At 50.9% G+C, this 24,268-nt stretch overlaps 7 protein-coding genes across 7 annotated transcripts; 3 read left to right on the top strand and 4 right to left on the bottom strand.

The window, feature by feature from the left end:
- Positions 1 to 8: 8 nt before the first annotated feature.
- Positions 9 to 5,101, top strand: BO83DRAFT_437770 (uncharacterized protein). Its single transcript, XM_025536044.1, has 3 exons — positions 9 to 1,577; positions 1,669 to 2,026; positions 2,558 to 5,101. Exons 1-3 carry the CDS (start codon positions 393 to 395, stop codon positions 4,966 to 4,968), a joined length of 3,954 nt encoding a protein of 1,317 aa, XP_025388024.1. The 5' UTR covers positions 9 to 392; the 3' UTR covers positions 4,969 to 5,101.
- A 52-nt stretch (positions 5,102 to 5,153) lies between these two features.
- On the bottom strand, positions 5,154 to 6,195 carry BO83DRAFT_41751 (peptide alpha-N-acetyltransferase MAK3). The gene is made up of 2 exons (XM_025534764.1): positions 5,687 to 6,195; positions 5,154 to 5,614 (listed from the first exon to the last, which is right to left on the bottom strand). Exons 1-2 carry the CDS (start codon positions 6,113 to 6,115, stop codon positions 5,339 to 5,341), a joined length of 705 nt encoding a protein of 234 aa, XP_025388025.1. The 5' UTR covers positions 6,116 to 6,195; the 3' UTR covers positions 5,154 to 5,338.
- A 98-nt stretch (positions 6,196 to 6,293) lies between these two features.
- BO83DRAFT_378821 (phospholipid:diacylglycerol acyltransferase) lies at positions 6,294 to 8,695 on the top strand. The gene is made up of 3 exons (XM_025531357.1): positions 6,294 to 6,714; positions 6,787 to 8,194; positions 8,277 to 8,695. The coding sequence occupies exons 1-3, from the start codon at positions 6,400 to 6,402 to the stop codon at positions 8,420 to 8,422; spliced, it is 1,869 nt and encodes a 622-aa protein (XP_025388026.1). The 5' UTR covers positions 6,294 to 6,399; the 3' UTR covers positions 8,423 to 8,695.
- A 1,452-nt stretch (positions 8,696 to 10,147) lies between these two features.
- On the bottom strand, positions 10,148 to 11,921 carry BO83DRAFT_41775 (phosphatase PAP2 family protein). Its single transcript, XM_025534775.1, has 2 exons — positions 11,198 to 11,921; positions 10,148 to 11,120 (listed from the first exon to the last, which is right to left on the bottom strand). Exons 1-2 carry the CDS (start codon positions 11,617 to 11,619, stop codon positions 10,223 to 10,225), a joined length of 1,320 nt encoding a protein of 439 aa, XP_025388027.1. The 5' UTR covers positions 11,620 to 11,921; the 3' UTR covers positions 10,148 to 10,222.
- A 5,786-nt stretch (positions 11,922 to 17,707) lies between these two features.
- Positions 17,708 to 18,667, bottom strand: BO83DRAFT_313624 (VIT1/CCC1 transporter family protein; the record flags this gene model as incomplete). Its single annotated transcript, XM_025527561.1, has 2 exons — positions 17,708 to 18,236; positions 18,303 to 18,667. The coding sequence occupies 2 exons, from the start codon at positions 18,665 to 18,667 to the stop codon at positions 17,708 to 17,710; spliced, it is 894 nt and encodes a 297-aa protein (XP_025388028.1).
- A 1,342-nt stretch (positions 18,668 to 20,009) lies between these two features.
- Positions 20,010 to 21,973, top strand: BO83DRAFT_41826 (phospholipase, PLC-D). The gene is made up of 7 exons (XM_025534808.1): positions 20,010 to 20,226; positions 20,276 to 20,689; positions 20,736 to 20,912; positions 20,963 to 21,001; positions 21,047 to 21,255; positions 21,304 to 21,453; positions 21,499 to 21,973. The coding sequence occupies exons 1-7, from the start codon at positions 20,128 to 20,130 to the stop codon at positions 21,812 to 21,814; spliced, it is 1,404 nt and encodes a 467-aa protein (XP_025388029.1). The 5' UTR covers positions 20,010 to 20,127; the 3' UTR covers positions 21,815 to 21,973.
- Positions 21,974 to 22,131: 158 nt separating this feature from the next.
- BO83DRAFT_389192 (uncharacterized protein) lies at positions 22,132 to 22,638 on the bottom strand (the record flags this gene model as incomplete). The annotated part of the gene is made up of 2 exons (XM_025532787.1): positions 22,132 to 22,342; positions 22,433 to 22,638. The coding sequence occupies 2 exons, from the start codon at positions 22,636 to 22,638 to the stop codon at positions 22,132 to 22,134; spliced, it is 417 nt and encodes a 138-aa protein (XP_025388030.1).
- Positions 22,639 to 24,268: the final 1,630 nt, after the last annotated feature.

Genomic DNA, 24,268 nt, shown 5'->3' on the forward strand with positions numbered 1-24,268 from the left:
ATCATCATCTTCTCCCAACCAGGCAGGTTCCGGTGGGTTGTTTTTGTCGCACCATTTCCAATGGGCTAGGCTATAATCTTAATTTGAGAGAAATTCTTGTTGCTTTATATAGTAGCCTCTGCTCGTGCAGGCTCCCAAGAATTTCCCTTATTACTTATTCTAATTGGAGAAAAAGGTCCCCTTTTAATCTCCAACTAGTCACTTACTTAGTTGTTTGTCTTGTCTCACATACAACACTTATTCATTTACTTCTATCCCTGCGGAATGATGGCCTTATTATCGCTGCGATGATCGGATCCCCTTTTCTACTTTATTTATAATTTATAATTACTTTAAGATCGGTCTCGGCTTCTGATACAGCGGATGGTAAGGAGGACAGGCAGGCACCTACAATGGACATCGACCACTCCAATACAACTACCAGCTCCATCGCCCTCATCGATAACACTGCGCCCCGTCGCCGCCATTCGGAAACTCCCACCGCTACAACAAACGGCGGCAGCTACATCTCCCGAAAATGGACGAAAAGGTCAATCCGCGGCGAGCTGAAAAAGCGCAAGTACGCTAAATGGCAACCGGATCGATTGGGGCTCACGACCGATGATGAAGACAACAACTACAGCTGCAATAACAATGAAGAGGAGGAAAACATACCATCATCCAGCAGACGACCCTCCGAAAGACCAGAACCGTCAGACCTCTTTACTACAGAAACAGCAACCACCACGAGCCCTCCCCCCTCGCAATACCAAAGTCGAAGTGACAGTCCCAGCCAACAACAAGAACAACAACAACCCTTCCCCCCTTCGCAGGATGTAAGCGCCACGGATTTCGCCCCAGAAAGCAACACCCTCTTCACCACCCACACCACCACTACAACTACAGGGGCTAACGCCCCCAAACTTACCGGCCTAAAACCCAACACCGAGCTCGACATCCTCTACGAAAACCAACGCGGGTGGTTCTTCTTCGGCATCCCGCTCTACTCACATAGCTCCCTACTCAACTTCGACCCCTCCGCCTGGCAGACCGCCGATCTGCGCGACAGTCCCGTGGACATCACGAACGCGCAAGTGCCTGATCCCAGCTGGGTGTGGGCGTGGCGGTCCTGGTACGTCGATATGTCCGGCGACGTGGATGACCAGGGATGGCAGTATTCGTTCTCGTTCAAGTCGACGGCGTGGCATGGGTCGCATCCATGGTTCCATTCGTTTGTGCGCCGGCGCAGATGGGTGCGGGTGAGGACGAAACGGTTGGTGGATAGACATGGACGGACGGAGTTGGAGATGGCGCATAGGTTGAATGAGGATTATTTCACGATTCACTCGGGGAAGAAGAAGAAGAGGCCGGTTAGTGAGGTCGGTGGGGGTGGGTATGGGGCTACGAGTTTGGGTCGGACCACGACTGCGACGACTTCAAGAGAGATGGAGGAGGAAGGGGCACCGATAGAGGAAATAGCGAATATCCCGGCGTTGATGCACGCGTTGCGAGTAGCGATTGTGGATCGCGAAAAGGTGGATGCGTTGGATCGGTTCGTCGACGAGGGCGGGGAGGAGTTGTTTTATTTGGATGAGAAGGTAGTCCCCCCCAATACCATTACCCGTTTCCTGCAGAATATCCCTTCCAGATGGAGCAATATGCTAATTGTGATATCTCATGAATATCCAGATCCCCGAAATCATGTCCATGTTCGTCTTCCAAGCCTCCCGCTGGCACTTCGTCCTCCACCTCACCGACGTCGTCGAGTCCCTCTCCCAACAACTCTCCTCATCCAGCGGGGACAACGAAGCCACCGAGCTGCAGCGCAAGCTAAATCATCTCCGAAAGGCCACCGAAACAGCTAGACGCCATCTCACGGGCCCGGGTGTCCTGCGCACCGAGAACCGTAAATCGAGCATGGAGATGCTGGATTTAACTCCCGTTTCGAAACGCGGGAGTCTGTTGGCGAGATACTCTGGCCGGTTCGAGTTCAAGTCGATGGATGATGGTGGGGAGATTAAGGGGATTCCTAAGGAGGCGGAGGTAGGTAGGGAAGGGCATATATTTCAGTATTCTTCTTGATTTTGGTGTTTTGTTTTGGATTGGGGTGGAGTTTTGGGTTGGGTTGGGTTGAATTAATATTGTTTGGTTAGCGTAGGAGCTGTATTATTATCCATCTGTTTATTGTTGATGTATATTCATAGCATATAAGTCATCTGCAGCAATTGATAACTATTGCAAGAGTAGATAGACTGGATGTCATACGGAGTAAATGCTTGGCACCGCGGAGGTGCGGTAAAAATGCCAACCACGACCGCCTACCCACCGCCTACCAACCCCGGCAAACCACCCCAACCCAACACCTAACTTAACTAACAGTAATAATAACTTTTTTGGCTCCGAAGCTCCCCTGCCTCTACTTCCCTCGGCCATTCCAATCTCTCTACGACCACGACCCCCGACCACGGCCACGCCTCCCAAGTACCCATCACCCGCTTGGTTGGTGTGTCACTCCGATCACACATGTTATCTCGTGGTCGACCGTGTCTGAAAAGACGTAGTCTATCTACCGTCTTAGACACCGTTGCGGCTAGTCCCGAAGAACCTCTCCTATTCTTGTACCCTCGCTGGGTGGGTTCGGCTGTACGACAACACCGGAGACTTGTTTCCTCGTCAGGCCCTTCGCCATGTGGAAATGGGAATGTATATAACGCTGCTGCTCGGAGGAGGACGGTAGCGAAGCCGCCACCGGCGGGACGGAAGCTCTCGTTTGGGAGCTCGTCGAAACGGTGGGTTTCTACGACAGCGGCGGAGGCTGCTGTCAAGACGGAAGTGAAGGAGGATGTTGTTCCGCCTGAGCAGGGGAAGTCGGCGGCTACTCCGCAGAAAGGGAAACGTGGTGAAGGGAATGCCGATACCGGACCACCAGCATCCATCTATAATCAACTAGACAATGACCCGGAAACCGAGGTGAAGAGCGAGCGACACGTCTTCAATATCTTCTCCGATTTACAGACGCGACCTGTGCAGCCGACGACGGGCCGGAAGGGTATGAGATCGTCTGCTGGCGAGACGCCCGCTATTGCGCTGAAGCGACTATCGCACCGCGACCGACGGAAGTTGAGATATCGGCTGTTTTTGACGAAGCAGAGTCAGGGTCGTGATAAGGCGAAGAATAATCAGTGGAATAAGTGGACGAAGGTCCGGGAGATGTTGGAGGAGATGCATGAGGATACGCATGTCTGGGCGAAGAAGGGCGTCAAGCAGAAGGAATTGCTCGTGCCGGAGGAGACGATCGCGCTGTTGGCCGGCGTCACGGACATGGCGTTGAAGGAGAATGTTTGGTATGTACCGGTGCATAATGGGTGCAAGGTGCATGTGCTGCGTCCGTTGCAGAGCCAGGGTCGGTTTCGAAGAGTGATTCTGTCTGGCTCGGAGCGGGTGGTTGAGTTGGTCAGCGATAGGATTGCGCAGGCGAGGAGACTGCAGGAGCAGAGTGATCCTCTGGTGGATATCCAAATCCCGCTTTTCCCGATCATCCCGTCTATTGAAGCGCTGAAGCGTCAGGGTGCGCCCGTGCCGTTAGTTCGAGGTGTATGGGATATACAGTCGGCTGTCAAGCAGGCCGCGAAGTTGCATATGGTTCTACCTGCTGGGAAGAATTTGTCTGGGATTAGGGACTTCGCGGAACATGTGGAGGAATTGACGAGGTCGAAACCTTCGTATAACTCGAAGATTCCCTATTCGCACCAGAAGCAAGTGGCGCGGGCCCTTGTGCAGCTGTTCCGGAATGAGGCATATTCCAGCTTTATGTCGACGGCGGCGCTGAATCGAGCGCTGTCATATCTGCTCGACCATGAGTTTCTGAACGCCGCCCGCGACATCTTCCTCAAGTCCGAACACCTTGCGACGGTGGATACCTTTAATATCCTCCTGAAGTCTGCGGCGCTGAGGCAAGACCTCCGCTTCTTCCGTCAGTTCTTGCTTGCCATGTCTCGACTGAGCATTCGGCCTGACCCCAACACATGGCTCACCCTGCTGGATTGCCTGGTTGCTCCCAAGGCGAAAGCAGATCTCGTCACGTATATGCTGCAGCGCGGGTACCTGGAGAACATGGGTGCGATGCGGACGGCGCTACACCTGACCCTGCCCAACACGTTCCGAGCACACTTAGAAAGTGGCAAGAGCGTGGATTCATTCATCAGGCAGACCGCCGACTCCTGCGGAGATAGCTGTTTCGCTCCATCTTTGATCAGCCAGATGTTCGGTGTCATCGTCCGGCTGAAAGACTTTGCTGCCCTGGACCGGTTATTCGACATCTGCAAGCAGAACGACCTAACCTTCAACAGTGCTACCATCACCCAAATTCTGTCTCTGTTCCGAGCAGACATGCCCACCGCTCTGCGGTATCTCTTCCGATGCCTTGAGCGCCCGGAAACGAAGCTCGAACGGCACGCATGGGAGCGACTCTTCCTGGTCGCTTTCAAAGGCCAATACTACAACATCTGCCGGGTCCTCTGGAGGTACGCGTGCATGTCCGGGAACGTAACATACAAGATGAAGCGCACGGTTGTGACTTCCTTGATTCGCAATGTGCCCCGAAAGCCCGAGACCAATGTCCACACGATCTGGGATGTGAGTGCGGGTAAAGTCATCGTAGGACTGGATCTGCACCGTCCCGACCATAAGCTCCAGACCACCGTGCTCGACAAACTACCCCGGGAGTATCGCACCAACCCCATCGCCTATTTGAGTTCAGGCTACAAGCCCAGCGGCGAAGAGCGGGAGCAGCAGATCCAAGTGGCCTCTGCGCTCACGCAGCATGATATCGAGATCGGTTCCTGGCATCGCCCGCAGTTTCCTCTGCTGATTATGTTGGAGGCCGCCTCGGTCTTGGATCAAGAGTGGCGGAAGGTGCCGCGGCCGGTACACTGGCTGGTCCAGAATGCCATTCGCGTGCCGGTGAGGAAGTCGATGTATCCGGCTTGATCTGTTCCCTTGTTATTTGCTCGATTGTGGCTTCACCATGGCCCTGTTATACATACACATCTTGTACATTATGCCCTCCCTCCTATCCACCCCACATCACATCACAAAACACTCTGTACATAGACCTGGAACCACCCCACCATATAGAAACCCAACAGCAATAGATTGTATCTATAGTAATCCACAACCCAACCCCGCACACATGCAATGCAATGCAAGCAGACCAAACCAGACCAACAATTCCACATATATATCTTCATCATAGCATAACATAGCATAGCATAGTCATTACAGTCATTCACATCCATCCAAGAAGGAAGAAAGGGGGGAAAGGTATCCAGAAAGAGTGAAGGTAGGGTAGATATAACCTCTACCACTTCCCATTTTCATGCGTCAACGCCGGCTCCGGCGCGGTCACCACCGTGTCCGTTCTATCCTCAATCAAGGGGTAAGGCGGCCCTGTTTGCTGAGCATACGGATCCATATTCGTGCGCATCGACCCAACCCCTTCCTTCAAGTACAGCACAAGCCGATACGCCGAGTTGCCATTCAAATAGTACCGATGCAGCCGTTTACTCCGCAGGAACCCGAGGCGCTCGTAGAGCTTTATCGCGGCGGTGTTGGTGGTTTCGGTTTCAAGCACGATCTGCAATCAATGGATCGTTAGTGGAACGTGCACATGCATTTAGCCATGGAGAACTTTGTGGTAGGGATCTACCTCATCTGCCCCTCTCTCCACCATGGCATCAATGGCCATACGAGCCAATTTCGTGGCTATCCCCTGGCCCCGATACTCCTCGCGCACGGCCAACATGGCGATGTATCCGCGCAAGGGGCCCCCGCGATGCGGCTCCAGTTTGCTCACGACGACGCCGACCATTGGTGAGGAGGATTGGAGCTCGGAGTTCTTGTCGTCCATGGCCATGAAGCAGAGATCGCCCCATTGGTAGAGGAAATAACGGTAGACATAAATACTGTAGGGTTCGGAGAGGTCTTTGGAGATTAATTGGCGCATGGCGGGGACGTAGGTGTCTTCGTGGGCGGCATTGTAACGGATATAGCGGAGGGGAGTGGTGGTGGCAGTAGTGGTATTATTTGTTGCTGTGGGAGTGGTGATAGCATCTGTAGTAGGAGTATTGGAAGTCATTGTGGAAAGGATATAGGACTCGAATCAGAAGAGAGAGCAGGGCATGAACGGAGAGAAATGGGAAGCCGAGAATAAAAAGAAGGTGATGACGTCCCGCACATGTGATTTTCCGGCGGTGCCTGAATTGGGACGGATTCGGTTTTCTTCATGTCAAACTCGGTTATTTTTGGCTCAACCCTTCTTTTTTCTCCTTTCTCTTATGATTTTGCTTTGACGTGAACCCCCTCTGGTCCTTTTCTTTTGCTTTCACGTTTCTTACATGATTTCCGTCGTCTAAGTGCAGCATGCTCCGCCGTCGTGTGGCCAAGGACAAGGACGGTGCGTCCGCATCGCCGTCCCCGTCCGACTCCCGCGACATCCCCGACTCGACTGCGTCGGCGCAGAAGAAACCCAAAGGAGAGTCGTTTGTCACCAAACCTCGGAGTAAACGGCGCAATGGTCTTATCTTCGTCCTGGGTGGCTTGTTTGGTGTCCTCGTGGCCGTCCTCTTCGCCAACCAGCAGGATGTGATTAGTCTGGATAGCATAATGGATCTGAACTTGGAGTCGTTGATGGATGTTATGCCTCAGGGATTGCTCTCGGATGTCAAGGAATTCACGGTACGATCCAATTGCTCATGAAACGACTTGGATATATCAATAGGACACACTGTATACTGACACCCCGCGCAGCAACATGAACGCGACACCGTCAACTACGACTCCTTTTCCGTCGGTCTGCACCTCCAAGCCGAAGGCGTTCACGCCAAACACCCCATTGTCATGATCCCCGGCGTCATCTCGACCGGCCTCGAGAGCTGGGGCACCGACGCAAACTCCCGCCAGTACTTCCGTCGCAGACTCTGGGGTAGTTGGAGTATGATGCGCGCACTGGTCCTCGACAAGACCGAATGGAAGAACCATATCATGCTAGATAAGGAAACCGGCCTGGATCCCCCTGGCATCAAGCTTCGCGCCGCGCAGGGCTTCGACGCCACCGACTTCTTCATCACCGGCTACTGGATCTGGAACAAGATCCTCGAGAACCTCGCAACCATCGGCTATGACCCGACCAACGCCTTCACCGCCGCCTACGACTGGCGCCTCTCATACCCCAACCTCGAGCGCCGCGACCAGTACTTCAGCCGACTGAAATCCTACATCGAGACCGCCGTCCAGGTCGGCGGCGAAAAAGTCACCCTCGCGTCACACAGCATGGGCTCACAGGTGGTCTTGTACTTCCTCAAATGGGTCGAGCACCCGGACCACGGCGCCGGCGGCCGCGACTGGGTCAACAACCACATCGCCAACTGGATCAACATCAGCGGATGCATGCTAGGCGCCGTGAAGGGCCTAACGGCCGTCCTCTCTGGCGAGATGCGCGACACCGCCCAACTCAACGCCTTCGCCGTCTACGGGCTCGAAAAGTTCCTCTCCAAGGAAGAACGCGCCGAGATCTTCCGCGCCATGCCCGGCATCAGCAGCATGCTTCCCAAGGGCGGCGAAGCCGTCTGGGGCAACGCAACCTGGGCCCCGGACGACCTGCCCGACCAGTCCCAGTCCTTCGGCACCGTGCTCAACTTCCGCGAAACCAACTCCTCCCACACCAGCAAGAACATGACCGTCACCGAAAGTCTCAACTACCTCTTCGACGAATCCGAGTCCTGGTACCGCGACCAGGTGCTCAGCAGCTACTCTCACGGCGTGGCTCACACAGCCCGCGAAGTCGAAGAGAACGAAAACAACCCCCGCACATGGCTCAACCCCCTCGAAGCCCGGCTCCCGCTCGCCCCAGACCTCAAAATCTACTGCTTCTACGGCGTCGGAAAACCCACCGAGCGGAGCTACTACTACCAGGAAGAACGGGACCCCCTGGTCAACCTGAACGTCAGCATCGACACGACAGTAACCAACAACGACGGCGTCGATCACGGCGTCCTCATGGGCGAGGGCGACGGCACCGTCAACCTCCTGAGCACGGGCTACATGTGCGCCAAGGGCTGGCGCATGAAACGGTACAACCCTGCCGGAGTGCAAGTCAAAGTCTTTGAGATGCCGCATGAACCGGATCGCTTCTCGCCCCGTGGTGGTCCGAATACAGGTATACCCCCACCCCCGACCCCCTTAGCATCTCCCTTTTCACCCTTCGGAAGAATTTATTTCTGATATGAGAGAGTATATAGGCGACCACGTCGACATCCTCGGCCGCGCATCCCTCAACGACCTCATTCTCCGCGTAGCAGGCGGCCAAGGAGACCAGATCGAAGAGACGTTCGTCTCGCGGATCAAGGAGTACGCTGATCGGGTACAGGTTTTTGATGATGAATGAATTAGATAGATGTATTGTAATGTGAGTAGAGGGCGTTTTCATTCTTTTCTTTCCTTTATTGGGGACTACCTATCAGTACATAGTACCTACTATACTATACTATACTATATACCTATATTTTGTGTGAGATGGTGGTTGGTGGTGTGGTGTATGTTAGGTTCATTATAGATGAGATTTGTGGATCTTATGATGGTCATGTATCATGTATCATTCGTTTCTTTTAATCGTTGGGCTTTGAGTTGTATTCTGTCTATCTGGGGAGATATTTTCACACTTATTCCCTGGTGTCTAGTGGAGTGACTAGGTTGTGATTGGTTCTGCGTGGGATACATTAATCAATCAATCTTGCATGTGATCTGATCTCGAATTATCTTTATCGCAAGACTAGCATGGTATAGACAGATAAGACAGTGACTTAATATCGTGGTTTACTTCTAAGCTACATACGGCTAGACTGAAGAAAAAAAGGACAAATACTTCCAATAGGAGCATAGCAGTCATTCAAGAAGTTCCTAAGAAACATGAAATGTATACAATAGAAAAAAAAGAGGAAAATAGAATACAAACATATATGATACAAGCATTCATAAATCATAACGCTACCTGATTATAATTAAAAATAGGTTTTGCTAATGGATACTGTCATCCATCCAATCAAACAGCCCTTCCCTTAGCCCGTCACACACAGCCGCAACTATTAATGATTAAGGTCATAGGAGCGAGCGGGCGGTAAAGTAGAGAAGTGGTTTTCTTGCATCGATTGATACCAGAAAACCACATGACCTAGGGGATACAGGAGGTAAAAGAGTAGTCCCGTGCGAACGGAATTAAAAGGTGTAGGGTGTGATGGGGTGGGTGACGTGTTTCCATAGCAAAGCGAATCAACAAAATCCAGGCACACGTGTTGTTCGGGAAAGATGCCTCCGTCAACATCTATATTCCCGCGTCCCCTTCCTCGTGGGTGCGTGCGTCGGGCTTCATTTCGGCTTCGTTCCCCTTTCCGGAGAATGAGCAGCCCGTGTGAGCACGACCCTCCGTATAACAAACAATAAAAGTCTCTGGTGCGCAAACGAGACCGTAATACAAAGGTTCATCATAACCCCTCTGTCTATATGCCAATGCAATGGTCATTAAAATAAAAAAAGCATTGAATCCCTTGAAAGCACAGCGAATGAGGTGCAAGCAAGTTGGGCGCCTCGATCAACTTTTTCTTCATTGACTTCCCAATCCCAGGCGCCAGTGGTGTGAGCGATCGACACGAAGATGAAATATGTACCTGGCCGAGCAAAAGAAGATGAAGGTAAAAAGCTCGACCAATTGGTGAAAAGCGAAAGACTAAAGTAGGAAGTAAACGAGTGTGGTCCTCCTGGTTCGTCCAGGCGAGATGTACAAAGCGAATGTCTCCAACGAGGGCATCAGGAGTTGCACGACCGGATGGGACGCGGTGCCATGCAACACTGAGCCTTCGCTATTAAGATTATCGACGGAGCTTCGAGGAGGTCGGGCTGCAGGATCATGCGGCAACGCAGCCCAGAAAAGTGTGCGGTATGATGTACAGTTAGGTCAAGACGAAGAGATAAAACATAGCAGTATCCAGGGTGACCAATCCAAAACGGAAAATCGAAACCATCCGACCTGGTCTGCGAGATAAAAAGCGGTATTAAAGATATTATGTGTCGAAATCGGCTCAATGCAATAAACCCAGCATGTCGTCAAATGTACTAACGCCGTTCGTAAATAGATGCAAGAAGTGGATGCTGTATATGCAGGGAGGTTGGTGCAAAATGGTGGTCGACTGGCTCAAGCACTGAGCATATGTCTGCCAGACTCGACATCGGCGATGGGTGAAGCCAAAGACTCTCCTTCCCAGGTGTAGTGGTCGTCCACCGGGCTCAGGGAGCCAGAAGAGATGGAGGATGACGATCCAACCGTCCACTCATCGCTGTCAAGGTTGAAGTCGCCGTCGTAGGCAGCCAAGTCGTAGCCATATTCGCGAGCAGAGTCTCCGATCTCCACGTAGTCATAGTCCCAGCGGAAAGTCTTGTCGCTCTGGACGCGCGGGAGGAATCGGGTCTTGGCGAAGTAGAATGCAACCGTAGCCAGGAGGCCACCACCGACCAAATCCACTGCATAGTGGTGCGACAGGTACATGGTTGCCCACCACATCCACAGGGTGTAAGTCACGAACAAGGGCTTCAGCCGCGGGAAGACATGGCTCATGAACAAAGCGGCCAGAGTCGAGTCCGCAGCGTGCAGAGAGGGGAAAGCACCGAACACGACAGGGGACTGCCTGAAGCCCGAGGTGTACAGGTCGATTCCGAAAAGCTTGTCGATGCGAGCAAGACCCGCGGGGTTACCCGGCATGGAGTAGTCGGCCGGTGCCAGCCCGTAAAGGTTCTCGTACCACGGAGGCGAGCAGGGGAAAAACAGCTGGATGGCGACAGCAGTCATGCTGATGTAACCGAACGTCCGTGCAAAGAGGGGAGTCGTGCCAGGAGGCCCGAAAATGAACATGATGAGCGAGCAGACAAATGGCGCGCCATAGTGACAAATGCCATAAGGCAGCCACGCCAGCACGTCCAAGACAACGTTCTGATGAGCAGACAGAATGTTGCTGATGTTCGCTCCGTAGAGGATGTTTTCCAGGGCCGGAAGCACGCGGACCCAGATAGCCGGGCGCCAATCGCTTGGAACGAATCTATTTCAGACAGCGTCAGTTCCCAAGTTTCTCTCAATACTCCAGCATACTGCGATCTGGAAGGGTGGTTGACTTACTGGCAGGCGTAGAAGAAGATCAGCCACCCCGCAATTGGAAGGAACGGCAAGAAGAATTGGCGTGTAATCGGGAGTAGGAGAGAAAGGAGAAGTAGGGTAAACATCGCCGTCTTCCCCAAAGGCCCAGGAGATCCCATCACACTCAGGGAGAAGATCAGAAGGATCAGCAGGAGCAAGTATTGAAAGTCATATAGCGTCCAACGATGGCTCTGCAGTGATCGGAGCGTATCCATGGGCGAAAAGGACGTTTGCAGAGACGATATCGAAGATGTCGGAGAAAGCCTGCTGCGAAGCTTGGAGCGAATCTTCCGTCGCATGCGATGCGGGACGAGGAGCTGGATCGACCGCCATGGTACCTGGATCTGAAGCTTGCCGAACTGATTCTGCGTGCGGTCCTTCCAAGAAGGAAGGGTGGAATTCATCTCGGCGGCTAGTCACGTTTGGAAACCCCCGTGGAATCTTCGATAGTCAGGAAATCCCAGCACTTTAGGCGTATATGAAGGGAAGAATGTCGCCAGTCTTGAGGTTCGAGATGGTCAAAGGAACCGCCCGGCGGAGTCGGCGGAAAGGGGGATTCTGGGCGTCAACGTGACAGAAGCTGAAAGGGGCGGCGCCTGGAACAAAACGTTTCGATCGCTGGCTGGCTCAAGGCCCGACAGGCGTTTCGTGAAGGCGGAGAAATACCAGATTGAAGGGACCCAGTAATGAAGTGGAAGCGCAGGCTCCGGTCTCCAGCGGCCAAACGAGGATATTCGGGGACGGTCACGTTGCAAGGGTTACTCTGACGCAAGGCGGACAGTAAGGGCGAGAGAGGAAACCAAGAACGAGGGAGACGTGTTTGCGAGGGCGCAAATGGCCACGGAGCCGGAGGGTCGACGAAGGAAGAGAGATTGGGGAGAAAGAGGAGGAGGAGGAGCGGAAGTATAGGCGGGAGGAATGGAAGGGAAAGAAAAGAAGAAACGGAAGAGAAAGAGGAAGAGAAGAGGGAACAATGGATGGAGATATGAGGATTTTGCAGGTTCTCGATCAGCAAGACAGACGACGGGGCGGACGGCGACGGGTACGGGGGCTTACGGGGCCTGACTGAGAAGTCGTACTCGTATTACGGTTTGGCCCCGTATCATGTCGTCACTGCTATCCCTAATCAGGGTCGGCCGGGTAAAGTCACTAGCCCGCTTTGGGCATGGGAAAAGGAGGCCTTCCCCCGTTGGCTCTAGCTCGCATCGGTGGTGCCTCGGTGCGCTGGACAGGCAGATCCGAGGTGCCTGAGAGAACCAAGGTCCAACCTTTTTTTCATATTGCAGAAATTTTCTTCATGGTCGGGCAACGGAGTCCGCTACAACCGAACTGCGGGTGAGGCTAAAATTGAACAAAGATGGGTACAAACAAGCATAAGCCTTGTTTTGTTCTGCCTGGCAAGGCATAATGTAAACGGATTCAAATAGCAGCTCCCGGAGAAGTCGGGATATACTACGGAACATGCAGGCTAGTAGTTACTACTACGGATTTTGGCTGACACCGAGCAGCCAGAGACACAGACATGAAACTTCTCCGCAAGTAGTGACCTATGAGACACGCTCGCTGGTGACACGCAGGTTTCAACTGAATCTTACACATCACATTAATATAATTAAGATAGTGAAGAGGGGGCAGGAGTCTCGAGGGGAATGGAATAAGCAAATCTCAAAATCCAAATAAACAATGAAAAATATCACTCAGCGAGACGCCCAATTCAGGCCTTTCTGCCAAACTCCCCGACGCTCATTTCATGGGATTCCGGACTGCCCCTGATGATTGGTCTTGGGGGCCCCACCCGCAAGCCATCCGCAGCCAATTGGAAGCAGTGGATCTCCAGAACCAATTTCGCTTAACCCACAACGGTCTCACAGTCAGCAGCATCCGACCAAAGAAATCACCGACTACCCTGCAGCCAAGACCCGCTGTCCCTGAATAGTCTGGTTGGTCACAATATCATCCTGCGCATTATGCGCATTATCAAATCTCCTCCTTCTTACCCTGCGGAAGCTAGGCACGATCGGACCCGGCATCGACACGATGCCATGTTGCTGGTGTGGGTTTTCGTACCTGTCTAGCTAGCTGGCTGACCGGCTGGCAAGGCTTATACGGAGTCCATGTGCCGGGATTGCCGTGTGAATTCAACTTTCAAAGGGAATAATCGGGGGTGTTGGCAAGAGCCCATTCCTCCCCCGGATATCAATCGGTAATCTAAGCTTCCGGATCCCGCTTGCTTCATAAGTAGATAGTACTAGATAGTAGTCTGGGCTCAGAAGACTCGAAAATTCGAATCTTGACCTTTGTCCAAACAGAGTAGTTAGCGGCTATGGAGCTCAGGCGGATAGACAGGACCGTTCGACCCATGACTGGGTCAAGCAGCTCGGACGATAGCCGCGTGCCCAGCCCGACCTGATATTTGCTATCTAGACTAGCTATACAGTGATCAGCCAACAGGTGCTTTTTGTTGAGGGATTGTCCAGTGGCGCGCCCCCTCCGTCCTGCACAAAAGTCTAACAGGGCTAGTCGCTCAACCAGCCATCTTTCTTTCAACACGAAACAGCCTGCGCCTGTCATATGCCCGATCTAACGCTCTCGAGGCACGCACTGCTGCTGCTGCTGTAAGAAAAAAGCGCGCGTTGGTGAGAGGGACCACGCATGCGCCTCCCCCTCCGTCATCCGCTAAATTACTACCTAGGAACCTACATAGTAGAGACAATTACTTGCTCCATAGTTACCCAATAACTAAGGTGCTAGCTTAAGGGGACACAGACACCGACGACGAGTAATTTAAACCTCCGTGTTGTAGCTAACTAAAGTCACTAATCTATTAATTATAGGGGACATGACATTTTCAGGGTCAAGGATAGGCAATGATGTGCAAGTCTATGGGAGTCTAAGCAGCAGTCTAGTAGGGAATTATCTGTATTGGGCACACGAGTAGAAAGAAAGCTGGAAGCGCCGGGCCACCCATTACCGTCTGGTATGGTATTGTTGGCATACCATACGTATGGTACGCGGGCTCCATACCATACTTGGAATACCTCGAGATGGGTGGGAAGATCACGGCAAGCCGCGCCGGGCAGAGATGATCAGTTCACATCCGAGTAAAGAAGAGAGTAAAAAACACACCACACTCACTGGTAGGCTTTTCTTGGTGTGAAACTCTCTGCAGTAGTTAGTTGGAAATCTGGGGATCTAAGTGGCAGCTGACCATGGCACACGGCAGATTACTGCATCCATCGTGATGATGCGGGGAGGGTGGACGCCAGCGCTTCACTTCAACTGTGATGATTTCTGGCAGCTTCATTATTGAGTTGTCTATCTGTGTAAGAAGTAAGATATAGTAATATAATGCGTTGGGGGAGCACAGCGCTGAATAAAGGTATGGTTTCAGAATGCGGCGTCATGAGTAGGTTTGGCCCCAATTTACTTTGATGACAATCTCCATCGTGGTCGTGGCCGCGTTAATTACTTTGGTTACTTACTTATTACCTCAGTAAGTTAGTTACTCTTGCATCGTTTGGAATCCGCTGATTCAGCGTCAGGTGATTCTCATTTCGGTAACAAGGTAGATACATATTGGGAACACTTTACGAGGGCACGGGTCCAGCTTCATTTCGGAGGCTCAGAGAGCACAGCTTCTTCTTACGTAGCACACCGGGCAGTGCTTTTCGATAGTTACCCTGGTAGATTCGTTGCTGGGATTAAATGGTGAGCTAAGATTAAAGGACGAAGGAATGCCGCAGTCTAATTCCAGCCGCATAGGCAGCAAGCAACCCCAGAATGGAGGTATACCTTGGGAATCAGAAAGGGATGCGAGAACAATAAGATAATAGCACTAGAGGGGGGGAGTGAACGTGTCTCATCTATTCTTACGAATTAACTATCAGAAAGGGTCCGACATTGAAACTAGAACCCTTTTTCTCCTTCATCCCCTAAATCCAGGGATATTTCTCGACAGCAAGCTCGTATTCGGACTTTCTGTGATGACTGAGGGTTGACGGTTGCCTGGCCGTGAGTGGATCGGCATAAGCTTGGGCCAACACAACGCGACCACCGCCCGACGCCGAGCCGTGGCTTGGACCAGAAAGATCATCATCATCATCATTACTACTTCAATTCGGGTTGAGAAATTCAACGTCAGGGATGCATAGGGGGGTACCCTACAAAGGATTGGAGAATGGTGACAGCTAACCTTCGATGTCTCGAAGCAAGCAAGAAAGTAAAGAAGCATTTGTCCCCGCTTCTTTTCTTGTTGCATCATTGACATTCGGTTTCCGAGGGCAGAAAACATGGGGTTCAACGTCGTATACATCATAGTACATCATGGAAAGCCGAGACAACCGTGGGCGAAGTTCCAGCCCATCAGCCACAATCGACTCGAAATCTGGTTTTCTTTTCCTGTAAGCCGAGCTTCTCGAACGTCTCCCACATTATTGATGGATATCGATCTGACATCAGGAACGAGCAGTGAGTTGAGTGAGTGAGTGGTTGAGTGAGCCTTGCATTCGTTTGGAGTGCAAGTAAGGATCTGTACATACATACACATTTTACTTACATACAACAATACAGCATTACTGTCTTTCCTTTCTTTCTTTACTTCTCTCAAACCAAACTCATGATGGGGTTTTTTCGTTGACCGCCGCCCGGTCGGCAGCTGCAGGAGCCCAGCCCCATAGCATCACCTGATGTTCAAGTTGCTTTTTTTTTTTTTCCTTCTTTTGCTCGTGCCATCCGATGGCACGAATCAGACGGCCACTTCATCTGCAGGGTGGTCCGGGCAATGAGGTCATGCCGCATGCCGTTCCGCTATGATGTTCTTTGTTTAAATCATTTCAGTTGCTGCCCGCATGCCACTCGTCCGGTGGTCAAATTAACTCTTGGATCGCCTCCAGAATATACAGTGGTGTCTGGTCGGGTATTGCTTTCCTAAATGGATGGGTAAATTACCGATGATATGCAGCATAGCATACTGTGTATATTATAGACTACCACTACGGAGTAGTTGCTGCTCTCTCTCTCCGGAAGATCTACACTACTAAGGTAGGTAACTCCATCTACATAAGTCGTAAAGTATACTTAGCAAGCCAATCACGACACAATGTCAATACTAGCACTGCCTTGCGCTGCGGTGCACTGCAGTGGGCTTTGCAACAGCCTGATAGTCTACTTACCCACATAATCAAACCACCCACAAGGCTTCACTTATTCATGAGTTCTCAACATCTGCAACATTCTATCTAAACCATCCCAGGTACAAACTAATTGTACAACCCAGGATACCTTGTAGATACTTACTCCACAATGCGGCTCAAAGCCATGCTCCCCTTTCTCCCCCATCTCCTCATTCCACCCCTTCCAACCCATGAAACATACCTACTCCCGAAGGAACAGTAGATGAAATGGAATGCATCTAAGTTCTCACCGGGGAGAAAAATCATGCCAAAGCGTGGCTAACGGTGGGGAAAGGGGGTAGTAGTTGAGAACCGGCATGTTGTTTCAGCCCAATCAATCAATCGACGAGAGATGGAATGCTTACCGGCTTTTTGCCTTTCTTTGTACTTCTTTTCTTTTCTTTCTTTTTTTTTTTCTTTTCGGTTATACTTATACTTTTCTACTTCTCGATGGATAGTGATCTGCCAACCTGCCAGCCTGGCTGGGCTATGCCGAGTCGCAGTGCAGATCAAGGTACGGAGTTACTACGTAGCAGATGACTGGATGAATGTTGTCGATCTGCTTTGATCTGGGGAATGCAGGCACAGCCACTGCTTACTTTAGTATACCGATGTCACTGCCACTACTGATTGGGGGAGGTGCTAGATACTAGTATCTCGGCACTAGGTGGCATTGTTTGCTTTGTTCTGTTTGCTTGTTTTTATCGCTTGCTCGCTTACTAGTTGCAGTGATGGATCTATATTTGGGGGTATAAGGGACTACTGTATGTATAGTGGTTATATATAGTATCAGGTCTTTGTGAGGGATAGGAAGATGAATGACTGAATTGGTGGTGCCTAGTATAATTGGTATTGTATGTTGTAGAGCATGTATGTATTCAGTATCTATTGGTAATGCGAGCGGTAGTTACCAGGTGGTACTGCTAGTATGTTGTGAGGTTATTTTTGGAATATTGGTTGATTGATCATGAACAAGTAAGAGGTGTGGTCATGGATGGGGTATGATGTTGCCTCAGGTTGGAGGGAAGATGTGACTGCCTGAGGTTGCAGTGAATGGTTGTGAATGCCTTGCTTGGGAGGACGTTTGCAGGGCTGACAATTCTGGAAGAATTTACTCCAATGGTTATGTGGGGTGATGTAGTATTCGAGAGATTCGATGTACTATCAACTTAACTAAAACCCCCCCCTTAATTCGATAGATCTATGTACAAACCATGTCCTAACAACGCCGAAGATAATACCATTTTGAGCTCGTGTTATCCCGCCAGAAACGCCATTTTTAAACAATCATGTCATGGACTGGACTGCTTCTCATGCTCGGCTAATGCTCATGACCATGAGAGTCTGCCAGCATCTGGAATCCCTTCACCAGTCCCATTGCAGAGCCTGCTGCAACACCTCCGACTAGAACCATCTGCAAGCCGCCAATGACGCCGCGTCTGATGTTCCGATATCCCTTCCATCCACTCACAAAGCATGTCTTGCCGTATCCGAACAGAAACAAAGCAACGGCCATCGTGGCGATTGACCAGCGCAGAGCAGAGAGTACATCATGAGGCCCAACAAAGAAGTAGGGCAAGAGTGGCACGAAGCCACCGATGAAGTATCCCAGTGCAATGGTCAAGGCGCAGATGAAGGCACGAGAGCCAGAGGGTTCTTGGACGGTGTGATGGAAATTCATGAGGAAGGAGGGGAGGTTAGGGGATGAGGAGAGGTGTCGCGTGAGCTCTCCCACAAGCTCTGCGGGGAGATCATAGGGCGCAAAGACATCGGAGATCGTCTCGGTCACCGAAGCGGGGTCAGTCAGGATTTCTTGCTTCGTCTCTTTCAGGGTTGCGCGGTAGGACTCCCTGGAGTCCGGTTAGCTTTATCCGCTTCTTTCCTCCTCTTACGTGAAAAAGTTGGAGAATACTCACTCTTCGCTCTTTGCACCCAAGTAGCCTCCCAGTCCCATGGAGATGGCTCCTGCTATGAGTTCGGCCATGCCGCCAAAAACCACGACCTTGGTGTCTCCCAAAGCAGATAAGCCTGCAGTTAGAGCAAAAGGAACCGTCATGCCGTCGGAGAGACCGATAATAGCGTCGGAGACGATACGTCCGTCAACAATCTTGGACTCCTTCTTCTCCGCTTTTTCCCGGCAGACAGACCGGGATGAGGAGGACTCGCTGTCGTCGTCATTCCGAAGGGAAACGTGAACCTCTTTTTCCAGATCAGGTTGACTGAATTCCTCTGAAACGGGAGAGTAACTGGAAAGAAGGCCTCGAAGAGAAGAGATTGACATGTTGACAGAATTGACAGGAGTTGGGATGTTGTTTCAACCAAATGTGAAGAAGAGGATGAGGAGAAAACTTTGCTACTGGACTGCCAGGTCACACAGTGGCAACCAGACTAAATAAGCAGCAAGAAGACTAGCCTGAAAATCGGGGATTTCTGCTGAAGAGGACGATTGCTGGGTGAAGAAGTAGATTTCAGACCAGCTGGATCGGGGCGACAATTGACCTATGGGGTGTAGCAAATAGATCAGAGCAGCAACATCAGCATGATCTCAGGTCCAGGAAAGTTTTAGTGATTATTATTATTCAGTCGGTCTACGGGAGCGTCGGCTACTACATATGAATGAGCTGCATTCACCGAGGAAGAGAGACCAGGAAGCGGACGGGAAAAGTACAATGAAGCGACCCCCTCCAGGATGCATCTCGTGCTCCGGTGATAGCCAGCCAGGCTTATCATCTGCCTATGGAGAGAAGCTGACCGACAACGTGCCTGATGGCCTGGCAGTCATCTGCAGTCGCGGGGGTGCGCGAATGCGGCACGTGGGCCTCTGATTGGTTGGGGCAGGCGGGATACTGCAAACAGGGATCCACTTCACTGCGGAGTCCCTGAAGCTTGGGCCGGTAAGGGAAGGCACCCTTGCCTCGTTGGGCTTAGTGGCACAGTGGATATCTCCGCCGCTGAGGGTGACTGTCCAATCAGGGATGCTTATTTCCTAATACAACACTCTTTGTCCCTATCACACTCCACTTCGACTGGCTGATTAGTACAATCGGCTGTCCGGTCCAGCCCCGATTAGTCTGCCATGTTAAGCTGCAATCGAGAAGCACGGCTGAAGCACGATGCACCGCTTGCATCGACTATCGTCTACTATCGCATGCACCGGAGGACGCCGATTTCACCGAGTTCACCTCTTCTCCCCTCTCCAGGAAGTCCTTCGCGTGAGCGGAGACGCTTTCACCTCCCTATTTCGGCTTAATCGACGCAGCTATCTCCGACTCACTGCTTCATGACCAATCATTCCAGCAGCTGATCACCATGCTCCGCGGCTGTACAGTCCGAATTGTGCTCGTTGCTCCAATTCTTTCCCCTCATGCCACTGCGGAGTGCATCCGAAGGTGGCATTTTCTTGTGTTGCCTTGCTTGCAACAAAAAGGCTCACGCGAGCAGCCCGTCTGCCTACCACGTGGGATGGACCATCTCGCGTGCCATTGGACCATGGTTGGCAGTTAAGGAGAATCGCGACTCATTCTTTGGCTTCTAGCTGATTAGTGAACGCAAGATGTCTGCCGCAGTGGATCCCTCATGCGTCGAAGGACACCCCCATGCATCCGACCAGGCCCGGTTGCGTCCTTCATCATGCGAGGTAGGAAGATAAATATCTCACCGGTCAGCCCCGGTGTTGGTGAGGTGGGATTCTGAAGCTCAGAGGTCTCTTCCAAAAAGAGTGGTTGCGGAGCAGTAGTTAACATGAAGCTGAACGTGGCTGCTATCTCGGCCCTGGCCACTGTGGCCTCCGCTCTCCCTCACAAACGCAGTAGCGATCAATGGGGACACATTCGCTCCAATGTGAGTGCGGCTGCCTGTCGAGAAACGATAGTGCCACTGACGTGGACAGATCAAACATGTCATCTATCTGATGATGGAGAATCACTCGTTCGACAACATCGCCGGCTACTGGGACTTCCACCCCGACATTGACAACTTGCGCAACATTTCCTACTGCAACGAGTACACCAATCCCAATTGGACGGTCTGGGATGAACCTCTCAATGTCTGCGCTGCGCCATTCGAAACTGAGGTGCCCTTGACCGATCCGGACCACAACTTCGCCGGCGTCACGTATGAGATCTTCCGCAAGTGGTACCCCACCAAGGACGATGTTCCCAACATGGGAGGGTTTATTGAGCGCCAGTCGGAGAAATACGCAGCCAGTCCGGGCGAGTCTAGCTTCGTCATCAAGGCCTACGATGAGAAGAAGACGGCAACTCTAATTGAGGTTGCGAAGAACTTTGCCTTCTGGGACAGCTATGTGAGTCGCGGATTGTATTGGTGATGAGCGCACGCTGACTAGACAGTTCGCGGAACACCCTGGCCCGACCAACACCAACCGCCAGTTCGCTACTTCGGGATCGACCTGCGGTTTCGTTGACAACACCTACCAGGCCGCCGGATGGTATGCCAACTACACCGGTACGACTTGTGCGACGTCGGTCTTCGAGGCTCTCAGCAAGAAGAACATCACCTGGAAGAACGTAAGCGATGTGACACGTTTAGAAACGGAGCAATGGCTAAGTGACAACAGTACTATGAGACGGACATTGTCGATGCCTACATGTACAAGGTGAGTAGGCCAGATTCCACGTCAGTATAGTTCTAACAGGAGCAGTGGGTGCAAGACAATGCGATGGACCATTTGGTTCACTCCGACCAGTTCTATCGCGATCTCGAGGAGGGAACTCTGCCCGAGTTCTCCTACTACAACCCCGAGTGCTGCACCATTGACTCGATGCACCCGACTAGCAACATGGCCTCGGGTGAGCAGCTGATCAAGCATCTGTACGATGCAGTGCGCAAGTCCAAGTACTGGGACAACGTGTAAGTGCCTGCTGAAGTTACTTTGAGCTTAAGCAACTGACCCATTAGTCTGATCATCATCAACTTTGACGAGCATGGTGGTTTTGCTGACCACGTTCCCACGCCGGTCAACGTTCCCCAGCCTGAGGACGGCATCACCTTCACTGGCATGTCTGACGGCCACAATGTGACCTACGATTTTACTCGTCTCGGTGTTCGGTGAGTATCCAGCCATAAGATATCTGATTTTAGCTAATGGCATAGTGTGCCGGCATTCGTCATCTCGCCCTACATCCCGGCGAACCACCTGATCCACGACCAGGGTACCATGTATGCCAACAACTCGGCGTACACGCACACCTCCTTCCTGCACTTCCTTCAGGAATTGTGGGGTCTGGAGGGACTGAACAACCGCGTGCAATGGGCCAAAACCTTCGAATACGTCTTCTCGAGCGAGAAGCGCGACGACACACCGGAGAAGTTGACGACGCCGACCTGGTACGGCAGCAGCTGGGAGCCGAAGCCGGATCCATACTACAAGCTGAACCAGGATTATGACTATTACGAGAACCTCGATTAAACTCATGATGATGAGACGGATGAGATGTGACTAACATTATGATGACTGCAAATATGCAAATATGCAAGTTGATTTTGAAATCGAGTCAAAACGATTCGTTGATTCATGTATCTCGTCAGCAAAAAGAAGAGGGAAAAAAAGAAGCGATAGCCGCATAATGCATAGCTAATAACGAATGCAAGCCAGCGTGTACAGCATAGCAGAGCATAATACCACCCGCACGCACCCCATGCAGAAGAAAACCCAACCCACCAGAAAACTCCAGTCCCCAATCCCCAGTATTATATAAACCCCAACCCCAAAGTTCATCAAACTCATCATTGCCCCTTCTTATCCCCTTCGCCCTCCTGACCCTGCTGATACCCAGCCCACTCCCCAAGCTTCCCCGCCGCACTCCAAAACCGATCTCTCAACCCGTCATCACTGCCCCCAGCGCCATTCTCATTCCAATTCGTCGGCTTCGTCATATCCCACAATCGACTCTTATACGCAGGGAAGGAGGTATGATTCCACATGTTGACGAGGATACTATACCCAAACAAAAAACACATTATTAGCTTCATCAGGACCAGAAGGGGGGGGGGGGCAAGAATATTGAGGAAGGGGATATATATATACCTCTGACTCCGATCCAAATAATCCTCATCCTTCAACTCCTTCACACCAACGGTGACTCCATCCCGAGAGAATGTGACATTCTTCTTCTCCATCTTGGATCGCGTGTTGCGCTTCACATCTTGGATGATCGAGTAGGTGATGTAGAAGATTGTGCCCAGGATGAGGAGCACGAAGAGGAGGATGAAGAGGGGGTAGAGGCGTGTCATTATTTTTAAATCCTTTTATTCTTTTTAAACTCGTAGGGTTGCGCTTGTTGTTGTGGTGGTGTTGTGGTGTGGTAGATGGGTAGAAGGGAAGTGAGAAGTGAAATGTGGTGTGCGGCTGTTTGACCTTATAAGGCGTAGGGCTGATCTTGAGTTGGAACTTGAGTAGTTGAACACGAACACGAACACCAACACCTTATATATAATTAACCCACACGAGGGGTATTTAACTTATTATTAATTTCAATCCTTGGGAGTGGGGTGGGGGGGGGAAGTATTTGTGGCTTTGACACGAGAAGAAAAAAAAAAGATTAGTGACAAAAAAAGAGCAAAAGCTGTAAGGTCACTGTGTAAAGAGTGTGAGGGAAAGGAGAAAAAGCATGAAAGATGGTTTCTCTCCTCAAATTCAAGTTTAACCCAAGGGAAGGAAAGTATGCGTGTGGCTTTGCGTGCGTAACTCGGACAATAATGCCAAGGCTGTGTGCGGGGCGTAAGGAAAATGCCTTGTGAACTATTTTTCCTATTTCCACCAACAGGGAATTCGGGTGCCTAGGATGCCTAGACTATACACTGCTGTTATTTTGTAGGTTGGTGTGGCTTGGTAAGAGGAGACCAGGATATGAAGAATGGCTGTGTAGGTGGAAAGTTGAAGTATTTATAGTAGTGCTAGTATTGGGGGAATATGTATGAAGAGCAGGGATGGATGGATGATATATATGGATGGCTGGATGCAGGTCATGCAGTCAATTTCGGTTTTCCATCTATCAGCATAAACATTACCCGATTAGGTATGCAGAGCGTTGATTTGGGTTTGTGGGAAGGGGGGGGAAAGCGGGAAGGGATGATGAATTGGGATGGGATGCCTGCAGGGTTCGGTAGTTCGTTTGTGACATTTGCAATAATATGGTTATCGAAGTATTAGTACTACGTAGTCAGTGCTAAGCAGAACTGTCATCTGATTTGACACCTGATTGATTGTTTAATTTGCTGATGATTGATGAAAAGGTGTGTGTGTTTATGTAAGTATGTAAGGTACGGTGGAAACGTGACCACAATCTATCTCACCAGTGAACATATCACAATTCTTACAAGTAAAATACTCAAACTCGAATCTATTCTAGTATATAATTTTATCTATAGAATAATAACTAACAGGCACAAGATATTCTATGAAATAACCATGCATAACCCCCCCTTATCATGCAGTTTCAACTCTAGCTACTACAGTTAAGTAGTAGTATGCTGCATACATGATTCATGATGACGACACTGCACTCTCCCTCTCAGCAACTAGTAGGAATATACTACATGAACACTTGAACACAACACCAACCAGAAAAGTCCTCCCCCATCCCATCCCATCCCAATCCTTTACTCTCTACTAGTATCTCCCCTTAATCCCTCTAATACATAATAACTCAATTAAACCCATACCTTGATATAAAACCACAGAACCATGTGCGACATCCCTTTCCTCCCCATCTTCCCCATCTGCTTCCAATGCGGAACAGACCAAAACCCATGTCGCTGTAAGGTCGTGGGGCCGACATTAGGTATATTCCTTCCTATTCCCCCTCAGAGGACCATTGTTTCATATTTAAGTATGCTAATAACTCCTTCAGGCTTTATTTGT

Source organism: Aspergillus eucalypticola (assembly GCF_003184535.1).
Source record: "Aspergillus eucalypticola CBS 122712 chromosome Unknown BO83scaffold_13, whole genome shotgun sequence".
NCBI lineage: Eukaryota > Fungi > Ascomycota > Eurotiomycetes > Eurotiales > Aspergillaceae > Aspergillus > Aspergillus eucalypticola.

Coding starts and splice junctions, on each gene's coding strand:
- BO83DRAFT_437770 (XM_025536044.1), top strand. CDS start 393: ATGGACATCGACCACTCCAATACAACTACCAGCTCCATCGCCCTCATC. Junction 1,578..1,668: donor TGTTTTATTTGGATGAGAAG/GTAGTCCCCCCC, acceptor ATGAATATCCAG/ATCCCCGAAATCATGTCCAT. Junction 2,027..2,557: donor TCCTAAGGAGGCGGAGGTAG/GTAGGGAAGGGC, acceptor CTACCGTCTTAG/ACACCGTTGCGGCTAGTCCC.
- BO83DRAFT_41751 (XM_025534764.1), bottom strand. CDS start 6,115: ATGACTTCCAATACTCCTACTACAGATGCTATCACCACTCCCACAGCA. Junction 5,615..5,686: donor TGGAGAGAGGGGCAGATGAG/GTAGATCCCTAC, acceptor CATTGATTGCAG/ATCGTGCTTGAAACCGAAAC.
- BO83DRAFT_378821 (XM_025531357.1), top strand. CDS start 6,400: ATGCTCCGCCGTCGTGTGGCCAAGGACAAGGACGGTGCGTCCGCATCG. Junction 6,715..6,786: donor CGGATGTCAAGGAATTCACG/GTACGATCCAAT, acceptor CACCCCGCGCAG/CAACATGAACGCGACACCGT. Junction 8,195..8,276: donor CCGTGGTGGTCCGAATACAG/GTATACCCCCAC, acceptor GAGAGTATATAG/GCGACCACGTCGACATCCTC.
- BO83DRAFT_41775 (XM_025534775.1), bottom strand. CDS start 11,619: ATGAATTCCACCCTTCCTTCTTGGAAGGACCGCACGCAGAATCAGTTC. Junction 11,121..11,197: donor ATCTTCTTCTACGCCTGCCA/GTAAGTCAACCA, acceptor TGTCTGAAATAG/ATTCGTTCCAAGCGATTGGC.
- BO83DRAFT_41826 (XM_025534808.1), top strand. CDS start 20,128: ATGAAGCTGAACGTGGCTGCTATCTCGGCCCTGGCCACTGTGGCCTCC. Junction 20,690..20,735: donor TTGCCTTCTGGGACAGCTAT/GTGAGTCGCGGA, acceptor CTGACTAGACAG/TTCGCGGAACACCCTGGCCC. Junction 21,454..21,498: donor TTTACTCGTCTCGGTGTTCG/GTGAGTATCCAG, acceptor CTAATGGCATAG/TGTGCCGGCATTCGTCATCT.